Source organism: Hylobates moloch, unplaced genomic scaffold, assembly GCF_009828535.3.
Source record: "Hylobates moloch isolate HMO894 unplaced genomic scaffold, HMol_V3 SCAFFOLD_9, whole genome shotgun sequence".
NCBI lineage: Eukaryota > Metazoa > Chordata > Mammalia > Primates > Hylobatidae > Hylobates > Hylobates moloch.
In genome coordinates, this window is record NW_026652284.1 from 51987253 (window position 1) to 52001635 (window position 14383).

The 14383-nt window shown below is 39.2% G+C and overlaps 1 protein-coding gene and 1 non-coding gene across 11 annotated transcripts in view; both read right to left on the reverse strand.

Moving 5' to 3' along the window:
• Positions 1–14383, reverse strand: part of SPIDR (scaffold protein involved in DNA repair) — a 527842-nt gene that overhangs the window by 61472 nt on the left and 451987 nt on the right. For all 10 annotated transcript variants that reach the window (XM_032759828.2, XM_032759824.2, XM_032759837.2 and 7 more), the window contains one exon: positions 1779–1919. In XM_032759828.2, the coding sequence (XP_032615719.1) occupies positions 1779–1919 (141 nt within the window). The remainder of the gene's footprint in view (positions 1–1778; positions 1920–14383) is intronic.
• Positions 9759–9865, reverse strand: LOC116814078 (U6 spliceosomal RNA). Its single transcript, XR_004371163.1, has one exon. It is a non-coding gene; the product is annotated as a U6 spliceosomal RNA (small nuclear RNA).

The window sequence follows — 14383 nt, forward strand, 5'->3', positions numbered from 1 at the left end:
GGTTCAAGCAATTCTCATGCCTCAGCCCAAGTAGCTGGGACTACAGGCATATGCCACCATGCCCAGCTAATTTTTATTTTTTATTTTTAGTAGAGATGGGGTTTTGCCATGTTGGCTAGGCTGGTCTCAAACTCCAGGCCTCAAGCGATCAGCCTGCCTTGGCTTCCCAAAGTGTTGGGAGCCACCATGTCTGGCCTACAATGAATATTCTAATGAGGACTAAAATGAGGTTCAGTCTTAATAAGGGTAAGACTCATGTGACCCAACCAAGCTTTTCTCATATCTAGACATGCTTTCCAAATATCTGGATGAATTGCATTCCCCAAATACATAATGCAATTAAATTATAATATAGCTGCCTGTTTACAAACAAGAGCAAGTATTTATCATAAAACATAGCTGGCCAGGCATGGTAGCTCACGCCTGTAATCCCAGCACTTTCGGAGGCTGAGGCGGGTGGATTACTTGAGGTCAGGAGTTTGAGACCAGCCTGACAAACATGGTGAAACCCTGCCTCCACTAAATACAAAAAATTAGCCGGGCGTAGTGGCGCATGCCTGTAATCCCAGCTACCTGGGAGGCCGAGGCAGGAGAATCGCTTGAATCTGGGAGGCAGAGGTTGCAGTGAGCCAAGATGGCGCCATTGCACTCCAGCCTGGGTAACAAGAGCGAAACTCTGTCTCAAAAACAAAACAAAACAAGACAAAACAAAAAACAAAAACCAAACCAAGCCAAAACAAAACATAGCTATACAGATCAATAAAAATGTGCTCTTATCTACTAAGGGCTTACAGGGTATATGTCTCCCAGGAAACAAGCTCTTTGGCAGAGCTGTCACTCAGCAGTACGGTGCCACAGGAAAGAGAGACAGGACTCAAAGTCAAGGCCTGTGGGAGAGCTAAATGCCTACTGAGCTCAGTCAAGGAAATGCTCACTACACATTCACCATTTAGAATGGCCACAGCCAGAGTGGTCATGATGCAAACTACTGGAGGATACTATCAATAAATGTTCCAAAAGCAGAATATCATACACTCAGAACTGGACTTTTTCTCCCTCCAATACTGTTACAGCTCAGATGTTACTATAATTTAATATAAACATCAACAAGAGAGCTAAAATAACACACCATTTAAAGAAAGAGATATAACAAGAAGACTGAGAAAACCTCCAATTCACTATATGACTGGATAGTTCCATTAAAAATGTTTCTTTTTTTTCCCCCTAATTCATAGATTAGAATGATTACTGGAGATGTAACAGGCACAGATAGGCCAGATCTTTGAAACACTCCACCTCTGCCTATCAAAAACAACATTTTAAGGCGAGGTGCCATGAAACTTGGCACCTTGCTTGCTTACTTTGGAAAGTGCAAAGACATGACAACTTAAGAATTTTGCTTAAAGCTCACAAAATGTCTTTTCACTAAATTAGATTTTCATTTATACAACCTACCACCCAAAGATGCTTTATTGTTATAGTGAAAAAAACACTTACAAAAGACAGATCTTCATAATTAAAACACATATATAACATTTTAATCTTCTTTTAATAAAATTATGAATCATGAAATCTGCCTAATTCTTTTTGTTGTCAATTACAATTCCTCCCCTAAAGATACTTTATAGATTCCACTCAACTCCTGGCCTTGTTTTACCGGCAAACTCTAGGATCCTGGTTTACTGCCTTTTAATTTAAAAAAAAAAATTAGAGACAAAAGACTAACAAAAAGAACTAACAATTGTAGCAAATTGGATGCCATTCCTGCACGTTCTCACCTTCCTCTGGTGACTTTCTGTAGAACCTTCATTCCCACCAGGCTGCAAGATTTCCCTTCCAACTGTCTTGCCTTCGACATGGTGAACTCCAAGTGCACTTCACCGAACATTCCACAGGCATCTTGTACCAGAAGGCAGGCTCTGTAAAAAACCATTCACATTTGTTCTTTGAGGAGGCAGTTTGGATTAATACAGAGATCAAGATTTCCCTCTTCTTCATTAGAAAGCCACTATATACTGCTGTGACTGGTCAATATAATTTAAAGAAATTAAAGAAAAACCAAGGGGGGAAAAAAAAGAAATCCACTGTAGTCATCTTCCTAAATGGGTGAGTCAGGATAAAAAAAACGTTAAATTCAAGACATCCTTTCTGTATGTGTGCATGCAGGTGTTTGAACCACCATCCACAGGCATGAAACTAAAACCTAAGCCAAATATGGCTGAAAAGTACATCAAGATGACCATTCTCTTAAACCACATATATTAACTAGAAACAGGGCCTCCTTTTTCCATTTTTACCCTGTTTCCCGTGAAAGAAATATTTGTTTTGTGTGGATGCTCAATACTGAGAAAAGCTGCAGGATAACATTATGATGAGAACAACAATAAGAGGCATTCTCTGAGACAGTACACATTTAGAGATACGTATATCCCAGCAGGATAAAACCTGGTGTCCCAGCTTGCAGCAACACAGCCATGATGGACAGCCAGGGACATGATGGGAATCCCCCCAGTTTTTAAGTTTAGATGATGTTATTCATGAGAGCCTATTTATGACTGAATTTCCAATCCTCTCATTTTGTAACTGAAGTAAATGAAGTTTATTTATCACAAAATGACATATTCTGAGAAAACATTTCATGGAGGCTGAAGAAATTATAGTCAGTAAATAACATCACAAAATGGACACAAAAACTATTCTGAAGATAAGAATGTGAAAAAAAACACATGTTGGAGGAGAACAGATGAAGCCAGGAGCCTTAAGTGCTGCCTTGGCAAAAGGGTCAAGAACTGTAGACTCCTTAATGAAGTCTTCCAGGCCCACAGGGCCAGCTGGTTTGCAAGAGAAGCAAAAATATATCCTGTCTGAAAAAAAGCACCTTTACTTGGATTGCTAGTTCACCATGGAATAAGACCAAACAAAGATGTGCTCAAATAAAAATCAAACACAAAGAAACAAAACATCATGTGGGAATAGTCAAAAGAAATAACACCAGACCTGCTGGGGACTTGAGATATTAGAATTAACGAACAGAAAATACAGAATAACTGTTTTAAAGAGGTAAAAAGTTCCCAAAATATGAATAGGAGACAAGAAACTACATAAAATGACTTGATAGATTTGAAGAAGGATGAAATCACATTTTCAAAAAGGAAAGCTACATTTATTGAAATAAAAATATTCATTGAGTAGGTGTAACAAATGGCTATATGCATCTGAAAAGTGTATATATGAGATCTGAGGTATAAATCTGAATAAATTACTCAGAATATAGCTTGAGAAGTGAGAGGAAAAAAACATGAGAGAAGGTGCAGAAATACAGAGGAGAGCGAGAAGGTCTAACATGTCTAATAGGAATTTCAGTAAAACAAGACAAAGGAGGGGAAGCAATAATATGTAGTTACAGTGATTGAGAATTTTTCCCAACTGATTTAAGATACAGGAAGAAAAACAAATACCAAGTGGGGCTGGCCATAGTGGCTCACACCTGTAATCCCAGCACTTTGGTAGGCCGAGATGGGAGGATTACTTGAACTGAGGGGTTCAAGACCAGCCTGGACAATGTAGTGAGATCTTGTCTCTAGGAAAAACTTAAAAAACGTTAGCTGGGTGTGATGGCGCACACCCATAGTCCCAACTACTTCAGGGGCTGAGGTGGGAGGATCACTTCAGCCCAGGAGGTTGAGGCTTAATTGAGCTGTGATCATGTCACTGCACTCCACCCTGGGCAACAGAGCAAGATCCTGTCTCAAAACAAAAACAAAGCGGTGGAAAAAGACCAAACAAATACCAAGCAGGACAACTAAATGGAAATCCAACCAATATACTCACTGTAATGAAACTAGAGAATACCAAAAACTATGAGCTGTTAAAAGCAAGAAGCACACAAATAAGATTTTAAAAGCACACACAATGAGAAGATTTAGAAGACAGTACATCTGCAAAGGAATACAAATTTGACTTAAATCAACCTTCTAAAGAGCAATGAATGAAACCAGAAGACAAGGAATATTTTCAGAATTCTGAAAGCCATCTCAGAACTGTATCAGCAAAACTCCTTTCAAGAATGATGGTAAAATAAGGACTTATTTATTTATTTATTTATTTATTTATTTATTTATTTATTTAGAGATGGAGTCTTGCTCTGCTGCTCAGGCTGGGGTGCAGTGGAGCGATCTCAGCTCACCACAACCTCCATCTCCCGTGTTCAAGTGGTTCTCTTGCCTCAGCCTCCTGAGTAGCTGTGATTACAGGAGCCCACTGCCGCACCTGGCTAATTTTTGTATTTTTAGTAGAGATGGGGTTTCTCCATGTTGGGCAGGCTGGTCTCGAATTCCTGACCTCAAGTGATCTGCCTGCCTCGGCCTCCCAAAGTGTTGGGATTACAGGCGTGAGCCACCCCGCCTGGCCTGGGACATTTTTAGACAAAGAAAAACTAGGAGCATTTTCTAACTACAGAACCTGACGTATTTACTAATTTACTAATTACTAAAATGATTTCTAGACCAGGTGCAGTGGTTGACACCTGTAATCCCAGCACTTTGGGAGGCTGAGGCGAGAGGATCACTTGAGCCTAGGAGTTCGAGATCAGCAACAAAGTGAGACCCTGTTTCTACAATAAATAAAAAAATTAGCCGGGTATGGTGGCCCACGGTTGTGGTCTCAGGTACTCAGAAGGCTAAGGCAGGAGGATCCCTCGAGCCCAAGAGTTTGAGGGTTGCAGTGAGCTACGACTGTGCCACTGCACTCCGGCCTGGGTGGCAGAGCGAGACCCTGTCTCAAAAAACAAATAAAATGATTTCTAAATTATGTACTCTAGGAATAAGGAAATTATCGTGGAATAAAGGCCTGAGATACAAGAAAGACTAATGAGCAAAAATGCAAACAACCCAAAATAAACACAGGATAGAATAACAACACAATCAATAATATTAAAGGTGTAGAGCTGAAAAACTGAAAACGGATAGCAATGAAATCAAACGGGCAGTGACTGGAGCTCAAATGTTCCCAAGTCCTCATATCACTCTAAGCCTGGAGTTAAGATATTAACTTAAGTGTAGTGTATGTGGTACAATTTCAAGGATAATCACCAAAGAACAGAAACAGGGAATATAACCTCCTAATCACTAGAGGAAAAAAAATGGAATGAGAAATATAGGAAAACAAAAAGGAAAACATAAAGAAAAAACATTACATGGCCAAGAAAATATAAAGTGATATGTGAAAGGATAAAGTCCTTGCATATTAGAAATATAACAAAAATGATTTAAACATGTCTAAGACAGAATTTGTCATGTTGTTTGAAGGAAGAAAAAATGTCTTCCAATAAACTGGTGACAGAAAACCTTCCAAAGCACAGAAAGGTTCAAAGTAAAAGGACAGAAAAAAATGTTCCTGGCAAATATTAATCAAAAGAAAGCCGAAAAGGTGGTTTTGATGGTAAGCAAAATGGATTTTAAGAAAGTATTATTGGCTGGGCACAGTGGCTCATGCCTGTAATCCCAGCACTTTGGGAGGCTGAGGCAGGCGGATCATGAGGTCAGGAGATTGAGACCATCCTGGCTAACACGGTGAAACCCCTCTCCACTAAAAATACAAAAAAATTAGCCGGTCGTGGTGGCGGGCGCCTGTAGTCCCAGCTACTTGGGAGGCTGAGACAGGAGAATGGCATGAACCCGGGAGGTAGAGCTTGCAGTGAGCCGAGACCGCACCGCTGCACTCTAGCCTGGGGGACAGAGCAAGACTCCGTCTCAAGAAAAATAAAAATTAAAAATAAATAAATAAATAAATAAATAAATAAATAAATAAACTGGGCATAGTGGTGTGTGCCTGTAGTCCCAACTACTCAGGAGGCTGAGGCAGGAAGACAACCTAAGCCAAGTAGTTGGGAGCTACAGTAAGCTATGATCTGGTCAGTGTACCCCAGCAGGGGTGACACGGATTCTCTCTCTCTCTCTAATTAATTAATTCTCACTACACACTTGGCCATAAAGCAAGTCACAATGAATTTCAAAGTATCTTATCATATAGGACACATTCTTTGCCTAAAGTATAATTAAATGAGAAACCAAGAAAAATATATATTTTAAACATCTTCTTACATTTGGCAATTTCACGTTTTTTTCAACTCTGAGGTCAAATAGGAAAGCACAGAGAAAAGAGACAATATTTTGACCTAGTTGATAATAAAAATACCACATGTCAAAATATATGGATTACATCAACATATAAGGAAATTTATAGGCTTTAATATAATAAAACATAATTTCTTTTCTGATATACATTTATTTATTTATTTATTGTAGAGACAGGGTCTTGCTATGTTGCCCAGGCTGTTCTCAAATTCTTGGCCTCAAGCAATCCTCCCACCTTGGCTCCCAAAGCTCTGGGATTACAGCCACATGCCACCACACCTGGCTCCCTATATTAATTTTTAAATTAATTTTTTATGTACTCATCACAAAATCCACCCTAAACCTCAGTCAATTACCAAGATCTTCTCTTAGGATGCTGAACCTCACAGGTATTCTACCCTGAAGAGCTCTTCTGGATCCTTCTACTGTGCCCCAATCTGGATGGGTCAGCATCTATACTTGGGCACAATATCATCCCGGGATCTCTTGGCACAAAATCTGGGGGTTCCCCTTTGCTGCTCTACTATGTTGGAGCTGCTATTTCCTACACCCATATCTTTTAATTGACTTCTTCAATTCAGTAGTTCCTGTCTTCTAGTTTCCTGAAAAAAGAGTGTAAGGTAAAAATTTTAAAACCATTCATAAAGTTGTTGGTAATCGATCCACAAACTTTATGGGCAGTTTGGCTGGGTATAGATTTCTAGATGGGAACGAATTTTTCCATTCATAATCCAATCACGTTTTGTTTCCCTCCCTTCTCTCCAAGTCTGAGGTCTTTTTTAGTTTCCAGTATGCTACCTGAGAGCAGGTATAAAAATATACATTTTGATGTTGAATTTATAATGTCTTTTTTTTGGTCTATACACCATTTAAAGGCCTCCTTACCTCCTGGTTAACTCCTCACGTGACTTGCTTCTCCATTCCATATCTAAATAGGGAAGTGCAGGCCAAGCCTTGGGGACCAGGACATGTAGGGGAACTGGAGGTAGGACCAGGATGCATTTCCTAGGAGGAGTCTCCAGGCTCTTCTGTTAGAGAACAACCCATGGTGGTCCCTAACCCTCCACATGTGATTACATTAAAGCCTGGTCATCTCCTACTGATACCCCCAAGACTTTGCTTTAAATGTTATTTTATTTAATTTATTTATTTATTCTTTTGAAACAGAGTCTCACTCTGTTGCCAGGCTGGAGTGCAGTGGCGTAATCTCGACTCACTGCAACCTCCGCCTCCTGGGTTCAAGCAATTCTCCTGCCTCAGCTTCCCGACTAGCTGGGACTATAGGCGTATGCCACCATGCCTGGCTAATTTTTGTACTTTTAGTACAGATGGGGTTTCACCATGTTGGCCAAGATGGTCTCAATCTCTTGACCTCGTGTTCCACCTGCCTTGGCCTCCCAAAGTGCTGGGATTACAGGCGTGAGTCACCGTGCCCAGCCTAAATGTTATTTTTTTAACCTATGCAAAAGTCAAGACAAATACAAAAATCCCCACAGATCCAAATACAAAGTTTCTATATTTTTGATTGTGTTGAGAAGGGAGAGGTATGGAATTGGCAACTACCTTTGCCTTTAAGTTTGCCTTGACATCTTCCTTTGTCTCAAATAACAAGGAAGGGTGCTTCTGTCTATTCTTTTGCCCTAGAGACGAGTTATCACTCTTCTTCTCCTGGTATTCACACCCACCACACATGCTCTCCCACTCTGTTTTGCTCACACAGCTGCAGCTCAGAGGCAGGCTGGCTCAGGCCCGAGGTGGAGTCATCACTTCCCTGGTTCAACTGGATTGGAACTGTGGCATTCCACAGACTGCCCAGACCAGCGTCAGCTTATCAGCAGCCTGCATTGAATTCCACCCACTTGTCAATGCTTTCTGCCTAGTGAAACGCTATCTCCTAAAATCAGTGCTAGTGTGACAGGTCTGAGCAGCAAAGTGTCCCCATGACTTACTTGTTTTTCCTGAACTACCAGGTATTTACCATAAGTTTTATCATATTCAATGGAACACAAATGGCTTCCCGGGGGGCAGCATTATGTTAATAACTTTGGATCTTGCAAAAGTTGCTTATCTGTATGAGCTTGAACTTACTCATTTTTAACACAAAATAAGAGAATCTAATTCAGAGGGCTGTTGTGAGCACTGAAGTCATTCACATGATACAGTGATTTGGGGCATGGCAGAGTGACTGGTAGATAAATCTTTTCTTGGTGGGGTACTTAGGTCAATTTTTATAATAAAATTTTATAAGTTTCTCCATATAGCTCTTGTACATGTTTTGTTAGATCTACGCCTAGACTGTCTATGGTTTTGCATTCTATTTTAAATGGTGTTTTGTTTGTTGTTGTGTGTTGCTGGTGTGTAGAAATACAATGGCCTTGTATATTGAAGTTTTGTAATCCATCAACCTTATTAAACTTTATTAATATTTGTAATCCTTTTAATGTACTTTTATACAATCATTTCATAATTCCAATTTTGCTTCTTATTTTCTTTTATGGCTGCCTTTTAGGACCTTCAGGGCAATGCTGAAGAGAAGCCAGTGACTGGGCATCCTTATTTTGTTCCAACTTTAAAGAAAAAGTCTTGGGCCGGGTGCGGTGGCTCACGCCTGTAATCCCAGCACTTTGGGAGGCCGAGGCGGGCGGATCACGAGGTCAGGAAATCAAGACCATCCTGGCTAATACGGTGAAACCCCGTCTCTACTAAAAATACAAAAAGTTAGCCGGGCGAGGTGGCGGGTGCCTGTAGTCCCAGCTGCGCGGGAGGCTGAGGCAGGAGAATGGTGTGAACCCCAGGGGGCGGAGCCTGCAGTGAGCCGAGATTGCGCCACTGCACTCCAGCCTGGGTGAAAGAGCGAGACTCCTTCTCAAAAAAAAAAAAAAAAAAAAAAAAAAAAAAGAAAAAGTCTTGAATGTTTTATAGTCGCTCATGTTTGCTTTTATTGTTGGTGGTTTTTCATTTTTGTTTTTTTGCAGACATCCTTCACCCAGTTAGGGAGTCCTAGTTTGCTAAGGAATCTTTTTTTTTTTTTTTTTAAATCATGAATGGACATTGGATCTTATCAAATGCTCTATCTGTATTAATTTAAATAATTGCTTTCCCCCTTTAACATGTTAATGTGGCAAATGACAATTTCAAATTCTTTCTGAGTATTAAAGTAGTTTTTCACTCTTGATGTAAAGCCAAGATCCTATTTGCTATGTCTTATTTAGAATTTTTGTCTCTAGGTCCATTAATGATATTGGCCTTTAATTTTATTTTTCATACTACATTTGGTATCAAGATCATTTATATCAGCTTCACAGAACAAGTTGATTACCTTTTCTTTTGAAAGTTTTAGATAAAAATTGTAAGTATGACTCAAATAATCTGCGTTTTGACAGTTAGAAATAATTAGGTAATAAAATCATTTAGCTTTAGTGTTTTCTTTCCTGAGAAGATTCTAAACTACCAGCTCAACATCTCTAATGATAATTGGACTATTTTAACTTTTTAATTTTTTTCTTAAGATATTTTGGTATGTTTTTCTAGGGATTTTTCCATCTTGTCTATTTTCAAACTTAATAGCATAAAGATGCTACAGTATTCTTACATTTGTTTTTTTCAAGTTTTATTAATATTACTAAAAATATGTAATGCTTCATGAATTTGCATGTCATCCTTGCCCATGGGCCATGCTAATCTTCTCTGTAGCTTTCCAATTACAGTATACGTGCTGCCAAAGTGAGCACAATCTATGTTTCCAATCTCTGATGGGACTGATATCCCCAATTTTCCTTTTTACTATTATTTATCTTCTCTTTATCAATTTTACCACAGGATTATTATTTCTTGCTTTTGTTTAGTCACTGTTTATGTCATTAATTTCTACTCATATTTATAATCTTTTTTTCCATTTTCTTTGGACTTATTCTATCATGCCTTTCCTATTTCTTATGTTGGAGGGTTAGCTCATTAATTTGCAGCCTTTCTCTCAAGCTATCTTCCTACTTCAGCCTCCTGAGTAGCTAGGACTACAGGCACATGCCACCGTGCCTGGCTTTTTTTTTTTTTCCCTTTTGAAGAGACGAGGTCTTGCTATGTTGCCTGGGCTGGTCTCAAACTTCTGGCCTCTAGCGATCCTTCTGCCTTGGACTCTCAAAATGCTGGGATTATCGACATGAGCCACTGTGTCCAGTCCTTTCTTCTTTTCGTTTATTTTTATTTATTTATTAGAGACCGAGTCTCCCTCTGTTGCCCAGGCTGGAGTGCAATGGCGTGATCTCGGGTCACTGCAACCTCTGCCTCCCAGGTTCAAGCGATTCTTGTGCCTCAGTCTCCCAAGTAGCTGGGACTACAGGCGTGCACCACCACACCCGGCTAATTTTTGTAGTTTTAATAGAGACGGGGTTTCACCATGTTGGCCACACTGGTCTCCAACTCCTGACCTCAGGTCATCTGCCTGCCTTGGCCTCCCAAAGTGCTGAGATTACAGGCGTGAGCCACTGCGCCTGGCCCCTTTTTTCTTTTTAAAGTTGGGCTAATTTGACTAAAATTTATTCTAAATATCAAGTTAATGACATCACATAAATTTTAATATTTAGTATTTTTATTTTTTATCAGTTGTAGATATTTTTAAATTGTCATTATTTCTTTTTTGATCCAATAGAAGGTATTTTTCAATTTTTATAGGGATTTTTAAATATATGTTTTTGTTATTAACTCTTACTGCATTCATTGAATGTTGCTATACACATTACTCCCACAAATTTGAAGCTTAAAATACAAACATTAATTTTTTTCATAGTGTATGTGGGTTAGAGGTTCATCATCTTGACAGCAGTCAGTTAGTGCCAGATCCTGTTCTATTTGCATTCTTCTCCTCAAAAGGCCCTTAGGAGCTAGGCTATTATTATCCCTATTTAGCACATAGAATACTGAAGATCAGAAAGGTTTACTATCTTGCCCAAAAACCATACAACATTAAATAAGCAAACTAACAATAAAATGAAATGAATATATAAGCATATTTGATATAAATATCTCTTTAAATTTATAAAAGTGGGGAAATACCAGCCTAATTTCCAGAGCTAAACCTCCATCAGAATTCAAGTGCAGGTGGGCCGGGCGCGGTGGCTCACGCTTGTAATCCCAGCACTTTGGGAGGCCGAGGCGGGCGGATCACGAGGTCAGCAGATCGAGACCACGGTGAAACCCCGTCTCTACTAAACATACAAAAAATTAGCCGGGCGTGGTGGCGGGCACCTGTAGTCCCAGCTACTCGGAGAGGCTGAGGCAGAAGAATGGCGTGAACCCAGGAGGCGGAGCTTGCAGTGAGCCGAGATTGCGCCACTGCACTCCAGCCTGGGCGACACAGCAAGACTCCGTCTCAACAACAACAAAAAAAAAAAAAAAAAAAAAAAAAAAAAAGAATTCAAGTGCAGGTGAAATTGATTTATATACCACTGTAGTCAGCAATAAGGAATAGATCATCAGTCTAAAGCACTGTGTTCTAAGAGAACTCTCTACAAGGATGGAATAAATGTTCTATGTCTATGTTGTCTAATGTGGTAGCCACTAACCGTATGTGGCTACTGAGCACTTGAGATGTGGCTGATGTGACTGAGGAACTACATTTTTAATTTTATTTAATTTTAATTAGCTTAAATATAAATAATCACATGTGGCTAGTAGCCACCCTATTGGGCAGCACAGTTTAAAGGCCTACAGAACTGGAAGAACCAAAAACTATGAATACTTAAAAATTGGTTAATCAACCTTTCAAACACAGTAATTAAAGTGATGAATTTTTAAAGTGACTAGGGAAACCACAGCATAAATAAGAGGTTATTTCAAATAGCCTTCAATTAAAAGCTTTTCCAAATTATGTTTTATAAAAAAATGCATAAAATTTATGTTTTATCCAACACTAATAGTCACAGAGTATTAATAGGTGTTTCTCAAAAATTAGCACTATCAACAAAATGTTAGCAATATTTTTTCTAAAATGTATTTTAACATATCAAAACCATACATAATTACTACTGTGTTCAATCTCCTTGATAATATGATATTTTACACCCAAGAATGCCAGGGAATCCCTGAGTGGTCACCTGATGCAGAAAAACATGATTTTAGGTCCTCACATTGTGTATAAGCAGTATTTAGCAGGTGATATGCAGAAGAATGTATCGCCTATCTTATGACAACTAGTCTTAACATTTCCACAGATATGTATGACATTATTTAATTTGTAGTGGCTATAACATATTTATATAGTACAAACTAATTTCTCATAGTTCTGTGACTGAAGGAAATTTTATATAAGAATTAGGGTTCTGTAGGTAATAATTAGGTCTAGTCCAAACAAGTAAAAAGCTAGCATACTTCAAAATGAAGATGAACGACAGTGGTCTTTGGTTTCTATAAACATGAAAAGGTGCGCTAAGATAAAACAATTAACGTTCAATCCTACTGACCTAACCTCAGGAATTAAAGTCCAGAAAGAAAGTATGGTCTAAGTAATTTGTTTCTTTTGACATTTTGAAGATATATCCCAGTGCCTTCTGGCCTCCATTGTTTCTGATGAGAAGTCAGCTGGACTGTCACTGGGGCTCCCTTGTATTAATACATGATGAGTCATGTTTCTTTTGTTGTTTTCAAGATTTTCTCTTTATCTCTGGTTTTCAACATTTTGACTTTAAGGTGTCTGGGTGTATGTAATATGTTACAAATTTTAACTTACTAAAATTTTGCATCAAATTTGATAAGTGCTCAGCCATTATTTCTTCAAATATTTTCGGCATCATCCTCTCTTTCTTGCACTCTCATTACACATATTTTGGTGCACTTAATCATGTCCAACATTTTTATGAGGTTCTCTTTCGTTTCCTCCATTCTTTTCTCCCTTTCAGATTGCATAATCTTAATTTTTTTTTTTTTTTTGAGACAGGGTCTCACTCTGTCACTCAGGCTGGAGTGCAGTGGCACAATCTTGGCTCACTGCAGCCTCGACCTCCCAGGCTCAAGTGATGCTTCCACTGCAGCCTCCCAAGTCCACCATACCCAGCTAATTTTTTTGTGTGTGTTTTTTGTAGAGATGGGGTTTTCCATGTCACCCAGGCTGGTCTCAAACTCCTGAGCTGAAGTGATCCACTAGCCTTGGCCTCCCAAAATGCTGGGAATACAGGTGTGAGCTACCATGCCCAGCCTCATTATCTTAATTTCAAGTCCACAAATTCTTTGTTCTGTTGTCTCAAACCTACTATTGAGCCCTTCTAGTGAATTTTTCACTTTGGTGGTTGTTCTTTTCAACACCAGAATTTCTATTTGGTTCTTTTCATAGTTTTTATCTTTTTATTGACACTCTATTTGATTAGACATTGTTAACATACGTTCCTTTAATTCTTTAGACATGGTTTCCTTTAGTTCTTTGAACACAGTTATAATGGCTGGTTTGAACCTTTGTCGGCTAAATCAAACATCTGGACCTCTCCAAATGCAGTTTCTATTGCCTGCTTCCCACCTACCCCCACTAGTCTTCCGGGCTTGCCTCTCTAGCATGAACCCTCCAACCTATGGGTGAGCTGGAGTGGGACAGTCAGGGCCGTATTCTTGGCCTGACTCATTTGCTGGGTGATGAGAGATGCTGGAGGCTGGCCATGAAGGGTGAAATGTACCCTACACTGGGGGCTGGGGGAAGAGGGGACCATCTTCTTGACTGGACTCCCTGGAGTAGAGCCGCAGGTTAGTCTCTATAAAATGAGTTTGGATGGTGGAGGAGCGGGTCATGGCTCACAGGCCACAGACTTGCCGTTCTCACTTAGATTTAGTAGTTATTTTTGATTCCATTCATAGAATGTTTCTCCATTTGCTGTATGCCCTTAGGACAATTTCTAGAGATTTTAAATGCTTGTCTTTCATAATTTTTTCCAGCTAAATGTTTTTTGGAGAGAGAATCCACTGTGTCCTCATTCTGCTATTTTGAAAGTTGGTCTTCTGTTTGTTTGATTTATTTCCATTGGAAATAAAGATTCTCTAGATGATTAGCATGTGTCGTGGGAGAAAACAAAATGGCTCTTTTGCCCTTATTTATAAGTCTTGAGAGTATTTGGAAACTATCCATTCTGAATTTGTAGACTTAAGTGTGAGTTGTTATTTCTTGAGACATCTTGATTTGCTTGAACACAAGAAATGAGCCAAGTACAAAATTGCCAAGTCAGATAATGGAAGTGCAACACATGCAGTGAGGCATGGAGGGCTGCAGAGCC